This window comes from Ursus maritimus (genome assembly GCF_017311325.1).
Source record: "Ursus maritimus isolate PB19 chromosome X unlocalized genomic scaffold, ASM1731132v1 scaffold_X1, whole genome shotgun sequence".
Classification (NCBI taxonomy): domain Eukaryota; kingdom Metazoa; phylum Chordata; class Mammalia; order Carnivora; family Ursidae; genus Ursus; species Ursus maritimus.
In genome coordinates this window covers 124342903-124369784 of record NW_024423319.1, presented here as the reverse complement: position 1 = coordinate 124369784, position 26882 = coordinate 124342903, and the positions used below count along the sequence as shown (strand labels likewise).

The 26882-nt window shown below is 52.2% G+C and overlaps 1 protein-coding gene across 1 annotated transcript; it reads left to right on the top strand.

Moving 5' to 3' along the window:
• Positions 1-1356: 1356 nt before the first annotated feature.
• On the top strand, positions 1357-26784 carry LOC103666329 (granulocyte-macrophage colony-stimulating factor receptor subunit alpha-like). Its single transcript, XM_040638713.1, has 12 exons — positions 1357-1650; positions 6589-6682; positions 9313-9473; positions 16867-16993; positions 17119-17248; positions 17654-17838; positions 19759-19892; positions 22028-22051; positions 24091-24226; positions 25591-25684; positions 26052-26133; positions 26686-26784. Exons 2-12 carry the CDS (start codon positions 6589-6591, stop codon positions 26782-26784), a joined length of 1266 nt encoding a protein of 421 aa, XP_040494647.1. The 5' UTR covers positions 1357-1650.
• The last annotated feature ends 98 nt before the right edge of the window (positions 26785-26882 follow it).

Here is a 26882-nt window from a genome sequence, read left to right as displayed (position 1 = left end):
GCCACCAAAGTGCCAGGTACAGACGCGGCTCTAGACATTCCCATCCGTCCGAATTCACCATTTCCCACGGTTCACGACTCCTGGAACATCCACTGGGCTGGGCATCGCAGGCCTACAGTCCCGTGCGCGCGTCCGAGGAGCCCCCGTGAGCGTGAACAAGTAGTCACCTGTGCTCGCGACACTGGACGGTTCGTCTACCACGATAACCTTCTCAGATTCTGTCATACGCACCTGGGGGCAAAGTGAAATTTTAAAAAGACCCCAACACCTCTGGCCACCCACCCAGCGTCTTCATCCATCGTGTCCAACACTTGTAATGGGTGGTTCCCACCTAACCAACGCGGTCCCCACCTAACCAATGTGGTTCCCGACTTCCCATTCAGCTTCGTGGCCGCCCACCTGGGGGTGTTTCTTCCCCACAACCAGGGATCTCGCTGGAGAGGGCGCCATATTGGATCTACGGTCATGGCGCGTCTCGTTCCAAGTCAAGCAAAGGGACACCCTTCCCACCAGCACTCCCGCTTTTCTAGAAACCTCCGCCTTGCTTCTGGGTTTGGGAGTGACTTAGCTGCCCCGTGGGAGTCTAACTAGTGCACAATGCCTGCGGAGCATGTCACCCATCCAATGGTAACCCATTCTCTCCCGAGGACATCGTTGGGGACTTTGGAGATCCAACAGAGGCGAGGGGTTCCAGAGCAGACGCATCCCGAGAGCTGTATTTTTCGCCGTGTACTCTCCTCACGTGGCACTTGGGATCTCTCTCTTGTCTACACCGCAGGATAAAACGGTCTGAGAAGAGCAGACAAGGGGAGACCACATCCCATGAGAAAAGCCTCCAAAGGACACCATTTCTGTGACAGGAGGAAGCCAGTGAATGGTCGCCCCCATTCCGGAGAGCGTTAGGGGCGTCATGACCCTCCTAGTACGAGCCCGCAACTACTTCCTGAGCTCTCCTCCTACTGGATCCGTCCATCCAGGGGTCACAAAGACGGAAGACACAGGCTCCCACAGTGACAAGGAGCCCTCCCGTCAAAGGGGAAACATTGTCGCCTCGGAGGCATGGACGTAATTGAATCCCTGCCCGGGGGAGACTCAGGGACATAAAGCAGGACCAGAATCACACACATCGTCTAGGAGAGCTGAGCACGTAGGAAGGGCTCGCCTTCCAGCAAATGGAGGGGAGGGTACGTGGGCGCAGATATGGGGGCCGGAAGTCTCCAGAACATGACACAGAGCACCGAAACCCTGACCACCCCAGAGGGAACAGGAGGGCAAGTGGCCAGAGGCCTTGTGCTGCAAAAAAGAGGAACCCCAAGATGCTGATAAAAGCAAGCGGCCGGCTTCAAGCTTGAGACAGGCGGCTGGCTGGGTTGGGACTTTCTGTCCACCGGGGAGATAACGGCGGGCCTGGCCGCTCCCTGAGAGGAAGGACCCAGCAGATGGCAGATAAAGCGTTGCTGGAAAAGTTGACATGAGCATGAATTGTGGGTGGGGGTCCATACCCAGGAGTCTCTTTCTGCTTGTGCCCTCGGGGACCACGGTTTAGGGCCGGCCTCGGGACCGCGGCCTCCGGCGCTGTCAACCGGGCAAGACAGCCCCTTCCACACATGCTGAAACGGTCCAAGAACGTTCCGGAGAGCTCGCTGACCAGTGAGTTGATGTTTCTCGCTTCTGTAGGGCGCTGGCTTTGGCGCGATCCTATGGCTGGGTGGGCTTGGGATGGTAGGGAACCGTGATGTGAGCTCAGTGTGACCATCACGGGAGGACAGGAGCGTGAGCTGGTGGGGGCGAGCATCCCCCCGGCATGGAGACGGGAACCAGCGTCTCGTGGAAGCCAAGGTGTGTGCCTTGCTTTACGAAACAGGCAGCCGGTGTGGCCAGGTGCATGTGCGTGAAAGGTCGGGCTGTCTGACCAGTGCGTACACGGCACAGACGTCCTTCTGTGCACTCCTGGCTCATCACACACTATTTCTTTGGGGAGTTTTTAAGGATTAAGGGCACCGAGGCTCGGGCTTCGAAACCGACGGGTCTGAGAGCCGTGGGCCAGGTGGGGACACGCGCTCTGGTCTGCACGGGGCGGGGTGGCTGGGCTGCCTTCCCCTTGCAGCTTCCCGGAGGGTGAAAGGGCCCAGAAAGCATGTGGCCTGGGGAGGCAGCCCTGAGGCCACCTCGCTCCATCCCAAGCAAGGTGGGGACACAACACGCAGCCCCCAGCGGTGGGCAAGCCCTCACATTGCCCCTGTGGCAAACGTTGGCCGCTCAGATCTTTCCACCTGGGAGATGGAACCCCTAACCAAAGGGCAACGGGGAGACTTATACAAAGGGGGGGCTGTAGCGTCTCCGGGAAGGGGCCAGGTGCCATCCGCAGATCTGATCACCAAATGCGGGAAAGAAAGGAGGCCAATGCCCCATTCAGGACTAAATACTTCAAACCCCTTTTAATTATGTTTTCATATTTTGAGTGTGATAAGGACACCGGGGTTAGTTTTGAGAGCACCTGGTGGCTTGGAACTACACAGCGAGATGTTTTTCATTGCGATAGGAGCTAAGGATTTGCCCCGAAAATCCCACGGGAGGGAGGAACGCGGGCAGGGGGGTTCAGGGGACAAAAGAGGGGCACGTTGACAATTGTCAGAGAGCATAGAGGGTCCCACCTCCCCATGCATCCCACAAAAGTGTGGAGAACCCAGTGCAGACATGTCTCCAAACCCCTGCCGTCTGCACCTGGTTCAGGGAGAAGAGTTTTCTTATCGAGGATGCTTGTGGGTGTGCTCACCAAAAGAAAAAGGAATCCTGTTTGTTAGTAAGACGTGCAGAGGAAATGGGGTGTCCAGGAGGGTTGATGGGCATGTCATTGGATCAAGGACATAAGAAGGGCAATTGGAGTCTGTATGAAAATGCCGAACTCCAGGCCACTCATCTCTCCCGCGTGGGCCTCTTCACATCCCCCTGCCGAGACACCGCCACGTCCCTCCACGGGATGTGGAGCCCTGTGCAAAATGCAAAACACACACACGTCTGTTTTCCATGCCCCAGCGACACAGCCTGTATGTTATGGTTCCTCCATCTCCTGCAAGAAGAGCCTCGAAGAGGATAAAGGCAGCAATTTCAGGACAAATCAGGGGTCTGCAGAGGGGGCGGCTAATTCCCAGGAGGTGCCTGGAGTCCTGAGTTCTAATTCTGTCCACACGGCTGGATGCCCTGAGGTGATGGGGGTGCATCCAGCCCTCCCCTGGCTCCGTCCGCAGGCTGGCCTGTCCCGAGGGTGGGTAGCCAGAGAGCCACACACCTGCTCTCGGCTCCCACCTCTGGAGGCACCAGGAATCCGTGCCAGCGTCCAGACAGGAGCCCGCACTCCTGGTCCCTGCATGCAACAGACAGTGGCCCCTATCCTTCGGCCCTAGGACTCATGGTGCAGATACCGCTGATGGTGGGGACAGCCTTGAACACTTACACGGCATCACCCTGCATATTGCTTTCCTGGTGACTATTGTGGGAGTCGGCTCGGGCGGCCATAACGAATAGCCCAGATGGCATGGCTTAAATAATAGACATTTATTCTCTGACAGTCCTGGAGGTTGGGAGTCCGAGATCCAGGCGGGGTTGAGGCTGGGAGTCAGAGATCCAGGCGGGGCCGAGGCTGGGAGTCGGAGATCCAGGCGGGGCCGAGGCTGGTACCTCCTGAAACGTCTCTCCTTGGTTGTGTAGACCCCGTGTCCTCCCTGTGTCCTCACGTGGTCGTCCCTCTGGGTGCGTCTGTGTTCTCATCCCCTCTTCTTATGAGGACCCCAGTCTTATGGGATCAGGGTCCATCCAATGACCTCATTTTACCTTAATCCCCTCTTTAAAGAGCCCACCTTCAAATACAGCCACATCCTGAGGTCCTGGGAGTGAGGGTTTCTCCATGAGAATTTTAGGGGGGCACAACTCAGCCCCCAGGACTCCCCTTTCTTGGGAGAGGAAGGCATCCACCTCACTGCTCACAAGCCCCTTTGGCCAGAACCACAGCTTCTGATGCTGGAAATGACTCTTTCCTCTCAAAGCAGCTTCTCCTCCAAGGGCTTCAAACGTCCCTTTGGAACGTTATCGCTGGGCCTGGCTTTGTCCCCTCTGAGTTTCTCCGGCAGGCGACGCTGAGGTTGTGTGGGGCCCCTCTTTGGTCTGCCTTCACACAGAGCCCGACCCAGCACTGACCCTTTTCCAGAGGGCTCACTTCCCCTGGCCCAGCCACATTGGCTGGACGTGCACCTCCAAAAGGACCTCGGACTTCCCTTTATAGCCCACATACGTCACTGTGCTTCCTTCCTCGTGGGGGAACGTTTCAGCAATGATCCCAGAGTGGCCGAGGGTCATTGGTGGCATGGCAGGGCCACCCCCCGAAGGGGAAGGCGGGAAGCTGTGAGCCGGGAAGTGCCTGAGACCCCCACCATCAGGCACAGGGACACCACCCCCTGCCTCAGGCCTGACCCGCAACAGGTGCCAGGTGCGCTGAGAACACCTTGCAGGAGGGGTGGTCTCTGCTGGGCTGGGCCAGAGCACCCCCTTCACCCACTGCTCTGGTTTACAGAGCCCTGTACCCCATGCCAAGGGGCCAAGGTCACCCTACAATGTACCTCCCGGGCACATGGATGATTTTGGGCAACAGGCCACGGAGAACCAGCAACAGCAGGAAAAGCTCTATAAGCCTCCCAAAGTGCCAGAAAATAGAGGACATCAAGTTCCCCTTCATAAAGGAAAATTACATTTGCAAATGAAGTGTCTATTGGTAAAAATGTTTCTAAACTGGGAAGACGACTACAGCCAGAGATTTCTTATCATCCGAGAGATCCTTATTAACAAGAGCCCATATTTACCATGCATTTCCTGCTTTCCCTTTCCCCATAACTGTCCGTCCCCTTTCGGAACCCAGAAACCCCTTTTCTGATGTCGAATCAAAGATGGCTTATAAGCCCTGATCACCTGGCTGTCTCTCTGAGCCTCATTTTTCTTTGTGAACCCCCATGCATATACACGTAGTTAAGGCTGGTTTTCCTGATAGTCTTTTATCCACTTAATTTGCAGGTGTCGGAACAGAATCTAAGAGGTTAGAGGGGAAAAGTTTTTTTTCCTCCCCTACAACCTCTCCTCTCTGACTCTCCCTTTTCCCAGCCTCCTCGCTCGGTCTGTCCTATGCAGAAAGACTTCTCACTCACTAATGAGACACAGAGCAGAAAGGAGTTTACCTGCTTCCCCCAGGTGGGGAGATAAGTGTCTCTCATCCCAAGAGGTTGGCAACTGTCTCTGGAGAGGGGCTGAAACACTGTCATGTCCTGAGGGGTGTGTGTGCACCCCAGTTGCTGGTGGCCTCCAGGCTCATATTGGCTCTTTCTACAAAGGTGTTCCATCCTTGGCGTACCTGGGTGACTCAGGTGATTAAGTGGCTGAGTCTTGATTTCGGCTCAGGTCGTGATCTCAGAGTCATGAGATCAAGCCCTGCATTGGGCTCCGTACTCAGCAAGGAGTCTGCTTGAGATTCTCCCTATTCCTCTGCCCCTCCCCCACCTCTCTCTCTCTCTCTAAATAACAACAACAACAATAATAATAAAGGTGTTCCATCCCCAGCCAGGTCACCTGTGGCCGCACTCCTGGTGACGTCCATTCAGCCATCAAGGGCGTCCCCTGTCTTTGTGTCCAGCCCTTGCTGATCTGCCGTGATGCAGAGCTATTAGAAAAAAATCTGCTTAAATATACAAAACCCTGTCCCTGCAATCACCAGACACAGAAAGAGGTTCCGTCAGAATATTCCAGAACCTTTCATTGCTTTTTTTGGCTTCTGCGACACAACCAGCTCCCCAGCTCCTTGCCCGCCTCCAGATGGCTTTTAAAGCCACTACTCATCATATGGACACCAAGGCAGGTGACCTCCCTGTGAACTGTGGTTGGTCCCTTAGGATGATGCCAGCAGTGTCCTTACCTGCCTGGACCTTTGTGACATAGGAAAACGGTAGCCCAAGGGGCTTGGCTCAGGGCCAGACAGAGTTGCCTCATACCCCAAAGTAGCTGCTGTGGACCCATATCCTCATCACTCATTCTTTCGTCTTTTTACTGGAGGCCTCACCTCTCCCGCCCCTCAACCATCCCATACAAGAGAAGCAGCCTAAAATAATCCCAATAGCAACTCTGGGGTTTGGAATGGGTCCCTACACAAGCAGCAGGAATGTGGACTAAGCCAGTAATGGCCAGTGACAGTGGGCTGTGGAAAAGTCATGCCTGGCGGGAAAAGTTGGTTCAATCCCAGCTTGCGGAAAGTGGTCATCAGGGATGCATGTGGAACGTATTGATGCTTTCAGGGGAGTTCCAGCCAACTTACAGAAGTGCAGTGATTTTTTGGGGGGACCAGGGGTGTGACAATAGGATGGTGGCCCCACACAATGCTCCAATGGGGTACTGCCAGCAAAGTAGGGCCATGGAATGCACCCCAAGAGCTCCTGCATGTTCTGTAGAAGCTCATTACTGTTGACTCCCCTGGGGACGCAAATGGATGCTGAGAAGGGAGGGTTCCTGCCCTGCTTGGAACTGACCTCTGACCTGGGGTCTCCTCCTGTTTAGATGCAGCTTTGGGGCTGGTGCATGGCGACCGTGCTGGATCTTGTGAGCTTCCTGGTCCTCCTGAACTCAGCGTGGTGCGGACAAGCACAGCTGGGTACGTACAAGCAGGTGCTCCAACCCCGGGGTCTGGATGTGGTGGGACTGCCACACCCCCTAATGCTAGAAGGGGACAAACATCTCTCCCCCAGACCTGAAGCATCTCCCTCCCCACCCCCTGCCCTGGTCGGGGGGAAGGAGTCCTTTTGCAAATCAAACTGTAAGTGGATGTTTCTCCTCTGGCAGAATCAGGGACCAAAAAGTGAAGACTGTATCCCCAAATGCCAAACCCAGCTGGGGTGTCAGACCTTCTGCCTGTCCTGCAAAAAAACTTACTGAAAAGAAAAAAAACCTCAGACGCCTGGTGGCTCAGTCAGTTAAGCATCCCACTCTTAATTTCGGCTCAGGTCATGATCTCAGGGTTGTGAGACCCTGGCGTTGGGCTCTGTGCTCAACAGGGAGTCCCTTTGTCCCTCTCCCTCTGCTCCTCCCCACTTTCTCTCTCTAAAATAAATAAAGAGGGATGCCTGGGTGGCTCAGTCAGTGAAGTGTCTGCCTTTGGCTCAGGTCATGATCCCAGGGTCCTGGGATTGAGCCCCACATCGGGCTCTTGCTCAGCAGGGAGTCTGCTTCTCCCTCTGCCTGCTGCTCCCCCTGCTTGTGCTCGCTCTCTCTCTCTCTGACAAATAAATAAATAAAATATTAAAAAGAAAAGGAAAGAAAGAAAGAAAATATTTAAAAATATATAATTTAAAAACCAAAAAATCTGCCAACCTCTAAAACCTCTCCCCAAAGGTGCAAGGGAATGTAGAAATCTTACCGCAGGTGACCCAGTAAAGAGGGTGCACAGACAGGGAGAGAAATCTCCCCTGGGAACATGGGCATCTCTTCTCTGTGAAGGCTGGGGACTGACATTCACTCGTCTGATGATCACATTTCACAAATGCTCCAGATCTGGGACCAGACATTCTGGACTTGTGACGTTTGCATAGCCTGTCCATGAAGGGCCACGTGCTTCTCTGTATTTTTGTTGCCTTTGCTTTTGGTGTCAAGTCAAAACAAAAAACAAAACACACACACACACACACACACAAACAACTCATTGCTGACACCAATATCAAGGAAGTTACCAACCTGGCTTTTTGTTTTTATTGATTTTTTTTTCTTGCCTAAGAGTTTTGTGGTTTCAGGTCATACCTTTGAGTCTTTAATTTAGTTTGAGTTAATTTTTTGTGAATCTGGTTAGTGGTCTGATTTCACACTTTTGCAAGGGGCTGTCTGCTTTTCCCAGCACTTTTAGTTGGAGAGACTATTCATCTTCCATTCTATATTCTTGGCTCCCTCACTGTAAATTAATTGGTCCTTCCCTGCTTTTTTCTCCCCCAAGAGGGAAAATTAAAATCCTCATGGTTAATTTCTACTTGTCCTCACTTGTGGCAGGTTCCTTCCTGGTCCAGGTGATACATCAGGTCCCCCACTCCCAGTCCTACCCCAAAGGACAAAGCTCATCCCGAAGGCCTGGGATGGAAGCCTCTCAATTCGACTGACACAGGAAGGCCCATTTTGCATTCCTTCCCAGAAGGTTTAGAGAGTCCCAAAGTCTCCACAGTCTGCCCTGTGATTTAAAATTTTTTCTGTACTTTTTTTCTGTATTAAAATATTGTTTTTCCTGTATTTACACTTTTTCTGTATTTAAATTTTTTTGTATTTTTATTTCTCTGTATTTTAAGAATCAGTTCCTGTATTTTTCCAAATTATTGTTGCTATAGGTAACTTGTCCGTATTTTTCATATTATTTTCTGTATTTTTCAAATTATTTTCTTTATTTTTTGCATTATTACTTAACTAACTCATACTTTTCAAATTATTTTCTATATTTTTCTACTTATTACTATATTTAACTTTTGTGTATTTTTCAAATTATTTTCTGTATTTTTCAAATTATTGTTGCTATAGGTAACTTGTCCATATTTTTCAAATTATTTTCTGTGATTTCTATATTTTTCAAAATATTACTTATTTAACTTCTCTGTATTTTCAAATTATTTTCTGTATTTTTCAAACTATTACTATACTTAACTTTTCTGTATTTTTCAAATTGTTTTATTTTTCACATTATTACTATAGCTAACTTGTACTTTTCAAATTATTTTGGGTATTTTCCTAATCATTACAATATTTAACTTTTGTGTATTTTTCAAATTATTTTCTGTATTTTTCAAATTATTGTTGCTATTGCTAATTTGTCTGTATTTTTCAAATTATTTTCTGTATTTTTCAAAATATTATTATTATACTTAACCTTTCTGTATTTTTAAAATTATTTTCTTATTTTTCAAAATATTACAATAGCTAACTTGTACTTTTCAAATTATTTTCTGCATTTTTCAAATTACTATTACCAAAGCTAAGTTTATGGGTATGAAGTGACTCCTCATTATGGTTTTGATGTGCATTCCCCTGATAAATGATGGTTCTGGTCATCTTTTCATGGGCTTGTATATGTCAGTGAATTATTTACTTTGAAATGGTTAATTTTGTGTGTGAATTTGGCCTCAGTAAACAAACAGATGTAAAAATCTATGCCTGATGTTTGCAGATTGTCTCCCCTCATCTATAACTATAACGTCCCCTAGGGGTGGGGGGGTCTAATTCCTACTAAGTGTTTTGGGTTTTTTTAAATTACAGCACAAGAGAATATATCTCCTATTATAAACATGCAGCTAGATTCAAGGAAAAGAATGTTAACCTGGAATTACATAAGAAATGTGAGTCGGCAAGAATGCATAATATACACCCCGCCCAGCTCTCCCAGCATGCCCAACTTTCCCACCACACAACGCCCAGAGGTGAGTGTTCATGGCTCATGCCTTCTGGCTTTGCTCCTTGTAAATCTTGAATTTTCCTGTGAAATGACTCTTGCGTCCACTGCCTGCTTTTGATTTCAATTCCTACTGCTCTTGTCGGGGAGGAAAAAACATTTCCTCCATCCTCTTAGATTCTGGGATAGGGACATGCAAATTAAAGTGACAAATGCCAGAATTTTTCAGGAGAAAAGACATATAGACTTGTTCTTAGTTTAACATTGTACATACATGAAGATTCCCGGAAGAGAAGTAAACACCTAAAGAAGTGGTCAGACCAGGGAGCTTTCCTGCCATTTTTTAAAGGGGTGAACAATTGAGAAGATTCCATGACAGAGGAATGGGGATTTCAGCTTTTGGGGCCAATAAATTTTTGGAATCAGTGGGTGAAGTAATGGCCGATATGGGTTATTTTATAAGGTCTGTCTGTGCAGTGTCTTCTCGGTGCTCGTGGTCCCTCTCCAGTGATAAGAGTCACTGTACTCATCTTGGCACAGGACAGGGTGGGGGAACTCTTCACAAAGGGTTCTGTGCCCTGCTTTTATGTAGATAAGAAGGCAGAGAGCTCCTCCTTTGTCTGTCCATTCTCAGGTGCCACTAGCTCAAAATGATCCTTATGCCAAAGTGGTGTATTTGGGATTGGGGCAAATCCCATATATAGGATGGCCTCCTTCACTCAGCTTCTATATGGCGGGAGTAAAACTTACACACTAAATCTCACAGATGAGGTAGAATATAATAGCTGGCTTTTCTGCACCTGCCTTCATTTTGATTTCTCCCCTTCCACGAGGGAGGAGGGGGAAAGATGTGGATTTGCCCATTTAATGGACTCTACCCCCTTTACGTTAAAATAGCCCACCCTGGATTCAGTCCGTGTCTTTGGGTTATGTTCATTCACTCATCACCCAGTTCACATACTCCCTTAGTTTCATTCTAAGGATGTCAGGGAGGAAAAACTTTGTCATCTACCCTCTTAGGTTCTGTCTCCGGAGGCCTGCGAATTAATGGGATGAAAGATAGATGAACAGGAGTGAGAAAATGAATTCCCATGCATATGGAGCTTATAAAAAAAGGAGCTCGATAAATGCCTAACGTTAAGGACTTATGTATCTAACCAGTAGGAAGAAGGGAAGAGAAAGTAAAGCTCTCTGGTTAGAGCAAGGAGTTTTCCAGAAAAAAATGGGAGATAACAAAGTTTGTAATAATGCTCGTTCATGCAAGTGGAAGAGGTCTTTCAGTCTTCTTCGTGGCCATAAAACTTTGCCCTGAGAGGGCATTTATGGTAGGTTTACCCTCTGTCTCCTTCCTGGTACTAAAAGCACCCAAAAGAGGGAATTTATGGCAGCTGCATTTTCCAGAACGTTCTGCTTTTAATCACATAAGAGAAACTCCTCCCAAACTGTTTATTTCTGCATGTCTTGAATCCAAACGTCTTCAGTTTAAAATCATCCTTCATACAATTCTGGGATTCCTGGCGGGGGGGGGGGGTCCCAAAGCAGGTGGGGGTGTGCTCTGGACAGCAGGCTGCGAGGAATCCATTTCCTCTGCCCCAAATCCTGCCCCTGGGGCACTTTCAGCCCCTGAGACTTCCTCTGTCCATGGGACAACCATACCTGTACCCCTGCCAAGGCAAACTGTGGGGAGGAGGACTCCTGTTATATTTACGGCTTGTTTTAGCAGGAATTTTTTTTAAACGGATGTATTTATTTATTTTGGGGGCGGGGAGAGGCAGAGAGAGAGGGAGAGCATTCCAAGCAGATTCTGTGCTGAGCGCGCGGAGCTGTATTCAGGACCCTGAGCTGAAACCAAGAGTCAGAGGCTCAACCAGACCCTTTTGCGGGATTTTTTGTGGCTTCCTCTGGCGCCACCTGCAGGCTGACGAGGGTCTTGCGTTGTCTCTAGAGATGGAGACTGTGCTTTTAAAAAGTAATGAAATTAAATTTTAACCTAATGACACAGATAGAAATGGGTCCCTTACCTTCCTTTACAAGTGGGTCATTTCTATGCATTTGATAGCTTTCTGTGGCTTGCTTGATTTTTTTTTTTTTTTTTTTTTGTTTAAAGTGTTGGCTGTTGTTCACGGAAGGCATTGATTTAATGGCCTTCCTGTCCAGGGCTTTTTTCAATAAATTCAATGTGTTTGGGGGAAGCATCTGGCTTTCCTCATGTTGTCCTGTAATTTAGAAACAATGCTAACGGGCCTGTCCCCTCCGTAATGGTCTCCGCTTTCTGTTTTGCTGCGTTTTTTGTTCTGCATTCAAGAAAACGTACATTTAGTGTTTCCGTATGAATTAGGAGACTGCCTGTTGGTCTAAAACAAAAGCAAAAGCAACACAAAAACCCAAGAGCAAAAACCTTCTTTATCCTGTCCAAGGGATTCATTTAAGTCCCTGCTGTTCTGCATGTTGGTTTTTTTTTCCCTCCAGAACAGATTTTGTATATTCTTGAAAATTTGTGTTTGGACCTCTGCTGAGATTATCACTTTGTTTTCCCCCCTGCACTGATCTTATGAAAACAGACCGTGCACAGTCCTGATAGAATGTAAAAAATAATAATAGTGTTGAATTCAGTGCAGGAGCATGACATTTGGGATTTACATTTTTTTATAGCTTTATTTTTTTTTTAAAGATTTTTGTGTTTAAGTAAATGTCTACCCCCAAGGTGGGGCTCGAACTCACCACCACTCAATCAAAGCCTCACGGTCCAGAGACTGGGCTACCCAGGTGCCTCACTTTTTTTTTCTCTCTCTCTTTTAAAATGAAACTGGTTCTTTTTTAAAAATACCCTCTGAGGGGCACCTGGGTGACTCAGTAGTGAAGAGTCTGCCTTCGGCTCAGGTCGTGATCTCAGGGTCCTGGGATCGAGTCCCGTGTCGGGATCCCTGCTCCGTGGATGGCCTGCTTCTCTCTCCCCCTGCTCGTGCTCTCTCTCTCTCTCAAATAAATAAATAAGATCTTTTAATAAAATAAAATAAAATATCCTCCTAATGGTCTTGGGTCCGAGCTCTGCCAATGACATGAAATTGAGTGTTTCTATTTGTTCTTAAAGGCCGTCCGTTTTTGCCTATGGGTGTTTTCTGTGTTACTGATCTCTGGTTCATTTCCTTCCATGGGCTCTGAGCAGACTTGTTTTGAGAGTTTTCTCCTGCAGGAAAAAGATGGGGGGGGGAGCTAGCTCTTTTGCAGAGAGAGGTACTAGTGTTTTAAATTAACTGAGTGGAGGAGTGGAGGGCGAGCTCCTTCCTGCTGGTTGGAAAGTGAAGGAGCTGGAATGGGGCCCTCGCCGGGCTGCCCCCTGAGGCCACTTTTATCTTAAAGCACGGCCTGCACATAGTGGTTTAATTTCCTCCTGTCCCAAGACTTCTTTTGGGAAAACATCATTCTGTTTTTTAAATAGCCTGACTTTGAGTTTTTTGTTTCTCTGTTTGAAGTTGGCAGTTGACTGGGGTGTTTTCTTTTTGCAGACTCAGAAAACGTGGCTGCAGACTTTCTCCCTGGGATTTCGGGTTTTCCGTTGAGTCTGCACAAAGATGCTCGCTTGCAGGGGAGACGGGGATAGGCGTGGGTTGCTTCCACCCTTGAAGGCATCCCTAGAAGCTCTGTGCTTTATTCCTTCCTTAGCGGCCCCCACCCCAGAAACAGCCGGCTGGGGGGCAGAATAGAGGAGGCTGTTTGCAGCCTGAGGACCTCCCAGGAGCCCAGGAGGCTGCCTCTGGCTTTCAGCACGAGATTTGGCACTGACACAGCAGAAATCCGTGATGCTCTGATTTAATTTTCCTATGTTTTTAACTTGAGGAAATATGAGTGTATATAATGACCCTCCTGGTCTGACTCCACCTGACCAGCCACACGGGCAGTGAGCCCACACGTCTGCCCGCCCGGCCGCCCTGCGCCCGTGGAATCTGGGATTTCACAAACAGGATGCTGGTCTGCTGACTTTTTTTTTTTCCCTCCACGTGGTCGCCTTGCCCGTTTTTTTTCCAGTTCCTCATTCCCCGCCCCCCCCCCCCATGTCGGCGCGCTCAGGGAAAATGCCCCGGTAGGGGAAAAAGGATCAAAAATAAATAGTCCCAGGCAGTCATGCAATGAAAGGAACCCAGGTCGGACACTTGCTACAATGTGTATGAACTTTGCAACTGTGTCTGAGAAAGCAGCCGCGAAAGGCGCACTTATATGAAGCCTCAGGGATAAACAAATCCTGTTACAAGAAGGTCAGGTAGTGTTTGCCAGGGGCTGGGGAAAACGGGTGAGGTCTACTTGGAGGGGGGGATGAGAATGTTCTGGAACTAGACGTAGTGTTTGCACAACATAGCAAAGGCGTCCGATGCCCCTGATGTGCATGCCTAGAAGGGACCGACATGGTCCGTTTCGTGGTTACGCCTACTTGACCACAAGACAAAAGAAAAGTTAAAAGCAAATTTGCAAAAACTTAAAGACAGAGCAATACAGAAATAGATGTAGGAATATGTCAATGAGTCAAGCAAAATCCCCAGCCCGCCCAGAAGGCCCACACGGGTTCGGGAGCAAGAACAGGGTCTATCACTGAAATCAGCAGGAAACCGGGACAGGCGCTCGCAGGCAGTGCGCTCAGACGTGGCAGAGATGGGAGGGACCTTGCCTATTCTGCCAGACACAACCCGTGTTATACCCGTTCTCAGTCCCGATCCAAGGGAAACATCAAAGTCCCATTTTTTATTTTTTTAAATTTTACTATTATTATTATTATTATTATTATATAAAAAGTCCCATCTTTTAGACTAGTGGGACATTGTCTGTTGCAGCAAAGTTCCCACAGAGACAGGTGGCAGGACCCCCTTATGGACACTCCAGGTACAGAGGCTCCCAGGCCCCAGGACAGACACGTCTGGGACCCAGAACCGGCCCCAGCTCCTTTGGCTTTTAAAGAGATTTGCACACGTCTCCGGGGAGACCTGGTACAGTTGCCCGTTTTTCTAAAGGGAATGCAAATGAGCAAGAAGTGGGAGGCGTTTTGCGTCCTTTCTAGAAGGAGAGAACATGTCATATGCACATATATGGTTTTTTTAAATTTTTTTTTTTAGATTTGTATTCACGGTCATAATGCACGAGTGGGACATTTTTGTGAACCCCTGATTATCTAAGAAGGTGCTTTTCTCCTCGTCTTGGTCACAAACAGGCTCGGCAGTACTGAAACTTCTTTTCCAACATTTCCCCCCCAAAGCCTCTGAATGAGTTGCCCGCTGGCGGCCCCCTGGTCGGTGTTTTAAGGCTGTCAATCTCCCGATTTTTATGTAAATCCCAGATTTTCCTGCCTGGTTTTCAGGGGCTCTCTGGCGTCCGTGTAATTCTATGCTGTTCCTCTAACAACGGGCTTTGGGGCTGCCCCTGCTCCCTCTAGGTCTCAAAATACGTGTTTCCTTTTGTTTTAGGATTCCCAAGCAACTGTTTTTTTGTTCTTGTTTTGGGGGGTTTTTGTTTGTTTTGTTTTCTGGAGCAAAACCTTTCCACAAGAAAGGGTTTCTACAGACTCAGAAATGGAATGTGTCCTACTTCCATGTCTAGGGGAAAAAAAATCCCCTGTTATTTCCTAAGGCAGAATCATTTCCCGATTTGGGGGCGCATTGCTTTTCTTTAAATGAGGGCAGCAACCCGGGGTCTGGTAAGGGCCAGGTCACCTGGGTGCTTCCAGAATCCCCTCCCCCATTGTCTCCGGATGCTTCCAGAATCTCCTTCCAGAAGGCATGCCGGAGGACATACTCCTGAGTGCAGGCCTGGCTGGGTTCTCAGGAATTCTCAAGCATCTGGTCTCCCTCACTGTCCCGCCCCCTCCCACAGGACGCTGTGGCCGCTCACCCTCTTCTATCCCTGGTGACACTTGTTGGGGAAACGTAATTAAACACAAAATCCATCCCCCCAACCCCGAGAGCCTCCCCACAAAGACGAAACAGCTCCATTACCTCATAAGCGTTAATAAAATGCATTCGCAATTAATCACATAAACTGACACCACCCAAAGGAGGACAAATGAGGCCCCAGCCAGGGTGTCGGCCACCAGCTCTTACCTTTGGTAGAACCTCAGAGCCACAAAGAGAAGTGGGAAAGCATTATCGTGGTGCAGACAAGCAATTGCACTTTGTCTATACTCTTAAGTTCAGTGACGGGGCTCTGCAAATTAGACTGACAGAAGACAGATTAACTGAGCAAAGGCATGCACGTTCTAGATGCTGTTAAAAATTTTAGGTGGCAGGAGGCGGGTGTCTTGATTAACAGACGAAAATGTCCCCAAGGTTAGACCTGAGCGTTTGTATGCCATTTTTCACAAAGAGCACATACATTGTTCACATGTGACAAGCGGCAGGAAAAGAATTTGAGGCTGCCAGGGTCACCAAATTTAGGGAAGATAGATGTTTGAGGGACACTATTGGAAGACAATGTTTGTCGTAGTAGGTTTGTTTGTACAGGTCCGTCTTGGTGCCAAATTTCTGTCTTCTTTAACGTCCTAAAACTTCCCCCAGAGAGAGGGAATCGTGTCATGTATGTTTCTAGAAGTTTCTGCTGTTCCTCCGATAAGAGAAGCTCCAGGAAGGTTTCCTTCTGCATCTGTTGGTTCTCAGTTGTTTTCAGCTCAGAATAATCCTTACACCATATTGGAATCCGGGACAGAATTCGGGACACCGTTGGTGTTACTGGCCATTGCTGCCGATGAGGAGCTCCTTGCATTACTGCAGGGATAGCGGTGTCCCGCCTGTCTCACGTAGCGGGATGTGCAGGCTGGTTATTACGGGCAACGGGTACGTTTCCCATAGGTCGTGGGCCTGAGTTCTGAGCATAGCCGAGGAAGGTGATCGTTTGGGGAACAAATGGGAGGTTTCAGCGAAGTTTGTCTTTCAGATTGCGGTCCATCTCTGAGCTGGCGGGTGTCTAGAATTGTCTCCCCTGGTGAGATCCACTCTGCCCTTCCCGGTCAGACAGACGGGCAGATGGGGTGGGCGGCAGCTTCCGAAAAGGGAATGTATGCCCCGGTTTTAGGCAGACAGGAGGGCAGAGAGCTTTCGTGTGTGTGTGCACCTGCTGTTTCTTGCTTGCCTTCAGCTCCAAACAACCTTTGTGCCCAAGTGGCCTCTTTGGGGTGACGTGTTCCGAACCCCCTAGAGTACGAGGGGTGGGGGGATTCCCGATAACTGATTGAGCTGGATTCTTTGCAAAAGCTGGGCTCTGCAGGCCAGGCACGAGACCTCGTGTGCAACGGGACTCGGAAGGGGTCTGGGTGATATTCGATCCCGGACTGGGAGGTCCTTTTCGGGGACACCCCGCCACTGTGGAACTCTCCCGGGATGGAGTCCAGTCCAGGGGAGCCCGAAGCGTGGGTGATGATAGGGTCTTGACGGTGCCTTTTCCAGGTCAGAGAGGACAACACATCCTTCTGCATCTTCCGTAACCGCGTGCTTCATCGGGGGGCCAACCTGACCGTGAAGGTCACCTGTGACGGGGTCGTGTCCCAGAAAGTCCTGCCTTTTGCGAACCCAGGTGAGGTCCCCTGCGCTGGTGAGCTCCCGGGTCCCGCCACGCCGGACGGGCACCCTCGTCACCCCTCAGGGGCGGTGGGTGACCGTGCAGCGCCCGAGGCTGTCGGCTCATGTCTTTCTTCCCAGGCAGGGAAGGTTCCGGCGCCGTGAACTTCTCCTGTGTCATTTACAACGTCCGCTTCATGAATTGCAGCTGGGCGCCTGGCCCCCGCGCCCCCGCTGACGTCCGCTATCAGCTTTTCTGGTGGGCCTCCTTGTAAGCCGGGCGCCTTCTTTCCACTACCTGGGATCTCTGCGGGGACTGTCACGGGAAATGCCAAGCGAGCCGTGGGGCCCCCGGGGACGCCTCCCTGAAATGTCACAAAATCACAGAACCCCGGGAAGAAAGAAGGGTTTGCCCGTCCTAAAGAGAGGAGGAAATCCACAGTTTTGCAATTTTGTCGTACACGGAACGGGTGGTAACGGCTTCGTCCTGTAAAAGGCGGGATCCTTCCCCGTCGATACCATGTTTCTGGGATGCATATCCCGCTCTGGTTTTGTGCTTATTCCGGGACGGATTTGTCTTGTTTTTTTAGAGGGTTTTCTGGGTTGGGGAGGAGATTTCCATGTTGATATCGTCGCCCATATCAGGGTGTTCCCAAGTCCCTTTTGCACACGACAGGCACGAGGACGAGGCGGAGTGCGCCCACTACGTCGTGGACCCCACGGGGATACGTGTGGGCTGCCATTTCGATGAACTCGGTGAACCCCAGCGTACGGACAATTACTTCTTCCTGGTGAACGGGACCAGCAGTGAGACAGCAATCCCATTTTTGGACTTTGTTCCATTTGAAGCCTATAAAATCGGTAAGAGGCTCCCTCGACGTGTGTTCTCCCCCCACCCACCCCACCCCCACCCAGGAGAGCTGGCTTCACTCAACTGAGCTTGCACCTGCCGTGCGGGACACGGCGCTGGGCTCTGCACCAGCCTGAGCGAGGTCCAGGATCTGTGCTCGGGGTCTCGGAAACAGAGACAGAGACGGGCACGGACAGTCCTGACTGTCCCCTTGGGGTGGGATGCAGGAGAGGCATGTGTTCACGTTGTGTACCCATTTTTGCTGATTTTTGTCAATTGCCTGCAAATCTTGAATTTGCAAATGCTGATTCATCATGGCTGCAGGGGTGGAATTACAGGGTTCGTCATGTTTTATGTGTGTTTCTGTTTCAAGACATCTTACGTAACGCACATTGCTAATGAATTAACAGTGAATGGAAGGCCCACGGCCCTATACCTGGAGCCTGAAGTATGCTTATCTAATGTGTGCATTTTCTCCAAGAGGCACATCATGGCCTTCTTGTGTGTAGGAATGCAAAAGAAGAAAAAATTTTCCTCTAGCCTCTTAGGTTCGGTGAGCGGGGTTTGCAAATTAAACTGAGAAACTCTATAGCAGTAGGAAAAAAGCATACAAACGTAATTTTAATTTTTAAGTTTGATATGCATGGAGGGAGGGCTTCATAGAAAAGAAATTAAAAACCCAAAGAAGTGGTTAGACTCAGGAACTTATATCCCATTTATTTTTTAATTTTTTTTATTTTTAAAATTAAAGTTAAATAAATTAAAATTAAATCAACTTATTTGTATTTTTTTACTTATATGCCATTTAAATTAAAAAGCAATTAATTGTGGAGTTAAAGAAAAACGGACTTGTGCTTTTAGAGGTGGTAAATATATAGGGAAAGTAAGTAATGGGACAGAGGGTTATCTTAGTAAGGTTTGTCCTTCCAGATTCATCCTGGTGCCGACTTTCATGGACAGAAAACGTCCCCAGAGACGGGATCCACGGCAATCCTAATTTCTCAGAAATTTCTGGTTTTAGTCAAATAAGGGAGGCTCCAAGAAGTCTTCTTTTTGCATCCATCATTCTCAATTGCCTTCAGTTGCAAATAACCCATGTGCCAAAGTGTCCTGTATTGGAGGTGACATTCCTGTCCCCTTCGTGCTCATCAGAGAGCATTCTAACTGTATGCTTGGGGGCAGTTTTAAACGGTGAAATCACCAACCCAAAGCACAAAAGTGGGAACAACACCACACTCGACAGGCCACGGGAAGGGCGCTGGTTTGCGATCTGAGAGCAGAAACTGGAACACAGAGAGCATTGCCGTGTTTGGCGTAAAGTGGGTGAATCCCCCCCCCTTTTTTTTTGGCTACTCTGCACGTCTGCAAATAACCTGGAGCATGGTTTGCATCCTGCATCGAATGAAGGGGTCCTCAAGCCGTGTCCTCACGGCGTCCGGTTGCAGAGAAAGCATCTGGGGGACCGGTTGGCGAGTTTGACTCAGCCGAGTGTTCGGATGCTTTTGGGAAGACCAACACTCAACTGGTTTTGTAGGGTGCATGCAGACCCCGGGTGCCTTAGGTCCCCGGGGTAGTAGGGCATCCCGGAGATGAGGCACGAAGAAGGAGGACGTGCTCGTCTTCTGGCTTCTCTGCGTGGGGTCCCGGCAATTTGCAGCGTGGACGCGGAGGGCGGGTACGCGGCCAGGAGGGGTGGCGTGCACCACGGAGGGGACAGCCCCCCGCGTGCAGACTTCGCTGGCTGGAGCTTTTCCTTTCCAAGCCCAGTGTGCATTCTCTTTAATCCTGCAGAAAAAGAATCACGGGACACGTTCCTACCCAGGCGCATCCCACCAGGACCCCCCCAGTTGGCCCCTCTGCATTGCAGATTTAAAACCTGCCGGGCTGTGGGCGAGGATTTTTTCTTGTCGTTACTGTTTTGTTTTCCGTAGAAAAGTATGACCCTCCAGCAAACGTCACGATGTCCTACAACGGATCGCATCGCATTATCCGGTGGGAGAACCCCGCGATCAGATACGACCTTTCGAGTCACGTCTTGTATTATGAGCTGGACATCCAAACAGCGGTAAGAACCCCCGACCCCGGTGAGCGACCTCCAAACCGTGTTCCGTCCCGTTTTCTCGTGCAGAGCTCAATCCCGGCTCACGGGCGTTCACCCCTGCTCCTGAAAGTTGTTCTCTGCGAGTCCCTGTGCCCTGTCTTTGCCCTCAGTGGGCAGTTCGTTCGTTCCTTTTTTTCTCCCCCAGGAAATCCACTTCTTTATTTTTATTTTTTAAAATAATCTCTATGCATAACGTGGGACTCGAACGCGGGACCCCGAGATCGTGAGCCGCACGCTCCTCGGACTGAGCCAGCCAGGGAGCCCCGAAATAGTGTCTGTTTTTTAGAATTGTTTTAGGTTCGTGGCACAACTGAGGGGAAGGTAAAGGGGTGTCCCCCACGCCCCCTTGCGTGCACACATGCATGGTCCACCCCATTATCGGCGTCCTCACCAGACGGTGCATTTGTCGGAATCTGTGAACGTGCGTTGGCCCCCGTGCGTCACTCACTCTGTTGTGTGCAGTAGGATTCACTCCTGGTGGTGCTTGTTCTGTGGGTTCGGACAAAAGCACAGCAGCACAGATGCATTGTTATAGGGCCGTACAGGGTAGTCCTGCGGCCCTAAAAATCCCCTGTGCTCCACCTGCTCGTTGCCTTGCCCCCAGCCCCTCAAGACTTGTGACGTCTTTACCGTTCCCATGAGCTGCTTTTTTCAGAATAGCAGAGTTGCGACCCTACAGGACGCAGCCCCTTCTGTGACCTTTTTTGAAACTAAATGTGAAAATGGGCTGGGAACAGCTGGCTCACGGCAGGTGCACTGGGTGCTTCCCCGAATCTTCAGCTCGCCCACCTGTTCCCCGTCCCTTCAACCCACTTGTGCTGACAGAGCTTGGAACCTGAGATCTGGACGCATCCCTGCCTCCTGGAAGTCGGGGACTTTCCACCAGACACTCGGCAGCTCCGTTTCCCCATGGCCTGGGGCCTCCACCTGCACCCCAAGCCCAGAGCCAGGCGGGGAGGGCTGCTCCGGGGCCCCAGCTGTGGGGATTCGGTCCCGAGCACCCCAGACTGCAGGGCCTTTGCACATACTGCTTTGTCTGCCGGCAGGCTCTCCCTCCATCCCCAAGGGCTGGGTCCTCCTCCATAGGCACGCCCGTTCTGTAGCCAAAATACCACCTTCCCTACCCGGCCCAGATGCAAACAGCTCAGCCGTGGGCATCGTTCAAAACGGAAACTAGGTCATGTCCCTTCTGCCCTGAAAACCCCTGCGAGGCTGGGTGTGGGTCTTGGGTTAGAGTCAGGGCCCCGGATGCTGCGGCTGGTCCTGCCCGCCGGCATCCTCCTTCCCTGAGCTCCTGTGAGTGACATCACACAGGTGACCTCACAGGTAACTGCATGCACGTGAGCTCACATGAGTGACCTCACACAGATGACCCTGCACAGGGAACAATGCACAGGTGACCTCACACTGGTTCCACACAGGTGACCTCAGGCAGGTAACACAGGTGACCTCACACAGTGCAGCCCTGAGCGTCCCACGCATGTCCAGCCCCAGGCGCCGGGACCACCAGGAGCAGCCACCCTTTGGTAGCGAGCTCCCCTCTGGCTTTCTCCGCAGAGCCTCGTGGGTGCACTCGCTAAATGTTGGAGGAAGAGGAGGGTCCTTGAGATGCTCAGTCCTTGCTAGACATTGCAATGTTCACGGATGCAGCACAAAACGCTACTGTAGGGGCCTTCTCACCCCTTGTGAATATCCCGCGAGCAAACTCACCAGCCAGAGATACATTCACAAGAAGGAAACTTTGTGTTCAGGAGAAACAACTGTCCGTCTACCCTCTTAGGTCCCGCACCTGGGGGCTGCAAATTAAATAAAAGGGCGATGAATGGGAGGGGCAGGAGGAGGCAAAAGGTGTTCATAGGCATGTGAGAGCTCACAGAAGAAGTGACTCTTGAAGAGCTCAAGTCAGGGGTTTACCTACCTAACAAGCAGGACAGGAAAGGGAAAGAAAAAGCTTCTAGAAGAAGAGGAAATAGGGGATTGGGCAGATAAGGGAAGCTCTGATAAGGTTTCTTCATATAGTTCTGGGGTTTCAGGTGGGTTCCCACATTTGCATAATAGGGCTGAAAACAGAGATACTAACAATCTTTCCTTCTTTACAGGGCAGCTCCTCCAAGACAAAGCCCGTAAGTATCCCTTCCTTTCTCTGTGAGTCCTCTGTGTGGGCCCAAAGGCCCATCAAACATCAGTGTCCACTGATCACCTTGGCTATGGGGTCCCAATGAGCCCCTTCGTGGCCGTCGGGCTCTTAGTCTCGGATTCAGAAGCTGTGTTTTCTTGAAAGCCTCTGACTCAGCTCAAGCCGCTGGTCATTGTCCACTCCATGGACAGAGCAACGTCCTTCCTCCAGACTCACCTCCTTGGACCTTTTCAGTTCAAAGATCGTTGTGAATTGAACAGCGTCTGGCAAAAATTCATGTCTGCCCAGAAGCTCAGCATGGGGTCTTATTTGGAAACAGGGTCTTTGTAAATATAAGGGAAGGATCTGAGATGAGCTCATCCTGGATCAGGGAGGCCCTAAATCCAGTGGTAGGTGTCCTTGTAAGAGACAGAAGAGGAGACACAGGGGAGAAGCCATGTGAGGACAGAGGCAGAGATGGGAGGGATGTGGACACGAGCCCAGGGACACGTGGAGCCCAGAAGCTGGAAGAGGCAGAAAGGACCCTCCCCTGGAGCCTCCAGGAGGAGTGTGGTCCTGCCCCGCCTGGATCTCAACAGCCCTGCCCCGCCTGGATCTCAGCTGCCCTGCCCCACCTGGATCTCAGACTCTGGTATCCAGAGTTGGAGAAGAATAGGTTTCTGTGGTTTTAAGCCGTGGGGTATGTAGTCATTGGTCACTGCGGCCCCAGGACACTTGCACAGAGATGAGTGTACCTTGTACCCTTTCAAGGGCAGCAGCTATCCCCCACCTCTCAGATGCTCTCTCATCCATCACCTGAGTTCCTGCAGGTGTTACGCGCTGATGGGATGCTTCCCATGGACCACACTTGCAGCGGCCAGGACAAGTGCAAAGAGGGTCGAGTGCAGTGTGAAGATCCCCCAGAGGCCAGCCTTGGGGAGACAGGTGTCCTCTCTGGGCCCCATCTGAGGCTCAGATGACATCTGAGACCTGGTGCACCACGGACATTGGACAAGCAACACGTGTGGCTTCCCGCTGCCGAGGGGACTCTCCTTGGGGACCGGGGGGAATCCCTGCTGTTGCCCTCAGCTTTCGTCTGCATGGGCTGGCCTGGAAGTTCCCTAGGTCCACGTGGGCCCCTCCGGTACCTGCCCCAGGGCTGTGGTGGCTGAGGGGGCAGGTAGCATGGGATCCTCGGAGTCTAAAAGGAGCAGCACAGCTGGTAAAGGCCACATACTTCTGCCGTGGACACGTGAGAAGAAACTTGGTTCCTTGAGGTGAAAGGAACAGTCGAGAACATGTCCCGGGGCTTCAGGGTTGTGCAAACTTGGGTCACTGCCCATCCTCATATCTAAGCTGCAAAGAAACACCAAGGGCTCCAGGCAGGGACTCTGTGTCCTACTCAACTCCCGCCCCAGGACGTGGTTGGATGAGATGGGAATTTGCACGGGGGCATGCCGGGGGAGGAAATGCATGGCTTCCCCTGGGGACCCTGCAGGCCGTGCCTCCTTTTCCTCACCGACCACTTGGTCTTATGGTCTGTCTTACTCTGCTGGCCTCTCCAGACTCACACATCCTGGGACACCAGGGTGCACATCCTAGGTGCGGTGGCCAGAGAGGTGGCCCTCATCCAGACGGACACATGGGGCCAGTCCCAGAGCTGGCCTCGTTCTGGCCCGGCGGGGGGGAAAGGCCCAGCCAGGGGTGTCGGATTCAGAGTCCAGAAACTGCAAGGCCAAGTGGGGCTCCTGCCTTCCCCCACTGGCTGCCAGTGTGTAGATTTGGGATAACCGCAAGCCACTTTCCCAGGGCGCAGGGACTCTGCGCGAGGGGTGGGCGCACCTCAGGGAGCCGTGGGTGACAGGCTGGAGTCCATCCTCCCAGGGAGAGCCCCTTAGGGTCCCTGCTTGGGGCCAGAGAGATGGACTGAGGCCCCGGGCGTCTGGCGTCGTCCCTGCACAGACTCCCAGAGCTCAGACTCCTGGGGACCCTCCCACCTGCCGCCTCACCAACGCCGGCCACAGACGGTGCCCTCTTCTCTTCCAGGTTTTCCAGAGGGGACAAGATCCGAATGTGTACGTGATGCCCCGTTCTGCCGTCAGACCCGACACCACGATCCGGGTGAGGGTGCGTTACCTGTATAACGACCTCTGGAGCGAATGGAGCCCAACGCTGCGTCTCGGTGAGGGCCCCACTCTTGTGCGCCGCGGAGGGATATTCGTTGGGGTCCCCGTGCGCGGTTCCGCTTCTGGGTCTTACGAGGACACCTGCCATTGAATCCAAGGCGAGCTCATCTCGGACCCTTCCCTTCATCGCCCCTGTGATGACCCTGTTCCCATAAGGTCCCGTTCCTAGGTTTCGGGGTTAGGGCGTGTGCATCTTTTTGGGGATTCTTTGAGTCCACTGCAGCCTCTCTCAGTAGAGGGGCTCGGGGCAGTCCCTGCCCAAACACCATCGGCAGCGTGTCCCGCTGCCCTGCACCCTCTCCTGTGTTCCTGGGGTCACCCTAGGAGGACGCACCCCCAGACTGAACCACAGGACACCAGCCCCTTGGGCTACTCTTCCCTTAGCCCTGCTCAGGTGTCTGGAAGGCCCTGGTTGCTGGCCACCCCCCAACCCAGGGGTGTCCTCCTCCTCCCTGAGGAGTCAGCCAGGGCTCAGGGGTGCTCCACCCACACCCTTGGGTGCCCTGTCACCCTCTCTCCTTTATGGGGTCACGGAGGGGTACCTCAAAGCCAGGGGTCTGCAACGGGACAGCTCCCATCACGCAGCGGCACTGGCGGCAAGGAACAGAGAGGCAGGGTTTTACGGCGCTCCGGGGGTCCTGGGGACCCCTCACGAGGCCTCTAGCGCACCTGCTTGGAGGGGCATCGGAAACCCCACAAGGCAGGCATCCGCCGGTACGCCCCTCCAGGGATCCCACACATCCGTTCTGGTGGGCGACAGGGCATGAGCTCGAAGTATGCGCCAGCGGGATGCCTAACAGCTCTCCAGGCCAGCACCCCCGTCCCAGAGGAGCCTGAACGCACATGTGGGGCTCGTTCTTCCCAGAGAACAGTTCATGGCTCGCAGAAGCTGCACAGAACACACAGGTCAAGGCAGGGTTCCCCAAGGAAAGCCTCCAGGGCAATAGAAAACACAACTCTGTCCCACCCTGGAGTTTCACAGTTATGCATTCATTCCTTTGGCTACGCTGCGCCGTGTTGAAAGTGAACGTCCATTAAGAAGGAATGCGTTGCGCGGTACTAGTTGCGTCCTTGTGCAAATGTATATGGTGGGCGCTCTCTCGTGAGCAGGGCGTGGAGGACACGGCGATGGAGAGGAGGGCCGGGGTGGGCACAGCACCGGAGGGAGGGTGCGTACTCCACGGCCAGCGTTCCCACCTCCTCTGGAGGGTCTCTCTTCCTGCGCTGCAGCCCTGCTTCCCCCAACACACCCACCCACCCATAGTCGGGTAACAGGGTACGAGGCCGCGGGTGTGCGCAGTGAGGACCACCCGCTCCCGCGCACGCGCGCTCCTGACCCTCGGCCCCTCTTCCCCGCCAGGCGTCCCGGAGCAGAACTTCCGCGGCGTCCTGGTCGGCGTGGTGGTGGCAGCCACGGCTGTGCCCGCGCTGGTCCTCATGTGCCTCTGCAAACGGTGAGCCCCCAACACCGGCGCCAGGACCCACCCCCCAACCCCGGCGCACGAGGCCTCGCAGCGTAGGAGCCCATGGGTGCCTGCCTCATGGCCGGGGAGGGCGAATCCAGAATGGGGCATGGATTCCAGGTTGCTGAGGGCTGGGGAGGAACGGGGAGTCACTGCCCATGGGGTGGGGGGTCTCCTGCTGCGCGAGCCACGGCGTCCAGGGCCACAGAGCCACAGTGGCGCGGTCCGTCTGGCCGGTGCGGACCCCGCCTGGCCGCGGAACGTGCGCGCTGTGTTGGTGCAGGAAGAGAAGGGGGCCCGCGGCACCGGGGTGTGCGGCCCCACTCGCTGGCCCTTCACCGTGTCCCTGTCCTCGCAGGCTCTCGGTCAGGCACAAGCTGTTACCCCGCATCCCCAAGGTGAAGAAGGAAATCACCGGGACCTTTACGCCGCCCCTGGAGGTCAGTGCCTGGGACCCTATCTCCCCCGAGGTGGGGGCAGCCGCTCCGGTTCTGAGTCTTGGGAGGTGGGGGCTGCCCCGGGGGCGCAGTGTGGTTGGGCAGCGGTCTCCTGTGCTACCCAACACGGGTGTGCAGTTCCCCGGGGAGGGCTGGGGGGGGGGGGCACAAGGAAGTGGAGGGGCCACGGGGGTCCAGCCGCTTTCAGCACAAAACTCCTTGGGGAGGGGGGACTCACCACAAAAGCCACAATATGGGGCTTAGGATAGAAACAGCCCCTGGCCCCAGCCGCTGGCTGTTTCTCGGGTGAGGGACCCTCCCCGGGGTGGCGCCCCTGCCCCATCTGACCTTCCTTGTGCCTCAGCCCCGCGTGCTGCCTGGTGATGAGCAGAGGGACGCCCCCAACACGGGGGCTCTGGTTCTGGGCTTGAGGCTGTTTCCTTGGGAAGCCCACCTCCTCCGACTCCCCCTGGGGCTTCCACGAGGCCTGGCTGCCTTCCCAGCGGGGTTTAAGGTTCATGGGTAAAACTGGGGCGAGGTTGTGGGGTTTTGCAGGGGGCTTTGCAGTGGGTCTCAGCGTTCCAGCGGGAAGGTGTTGCTGAGTTAGAGGACCAGCCCGACTTCTCGGGGTCCCGTCTACAGCTTACACTCTGACCAGGACAAGTGGTCCCCGGACCCCTTGTAGGACCCTCTTCTCCAACGTCCGGTCCAGGAAATGGAACTAAGAGGCCAATGTCAGGATCCGTATTTTA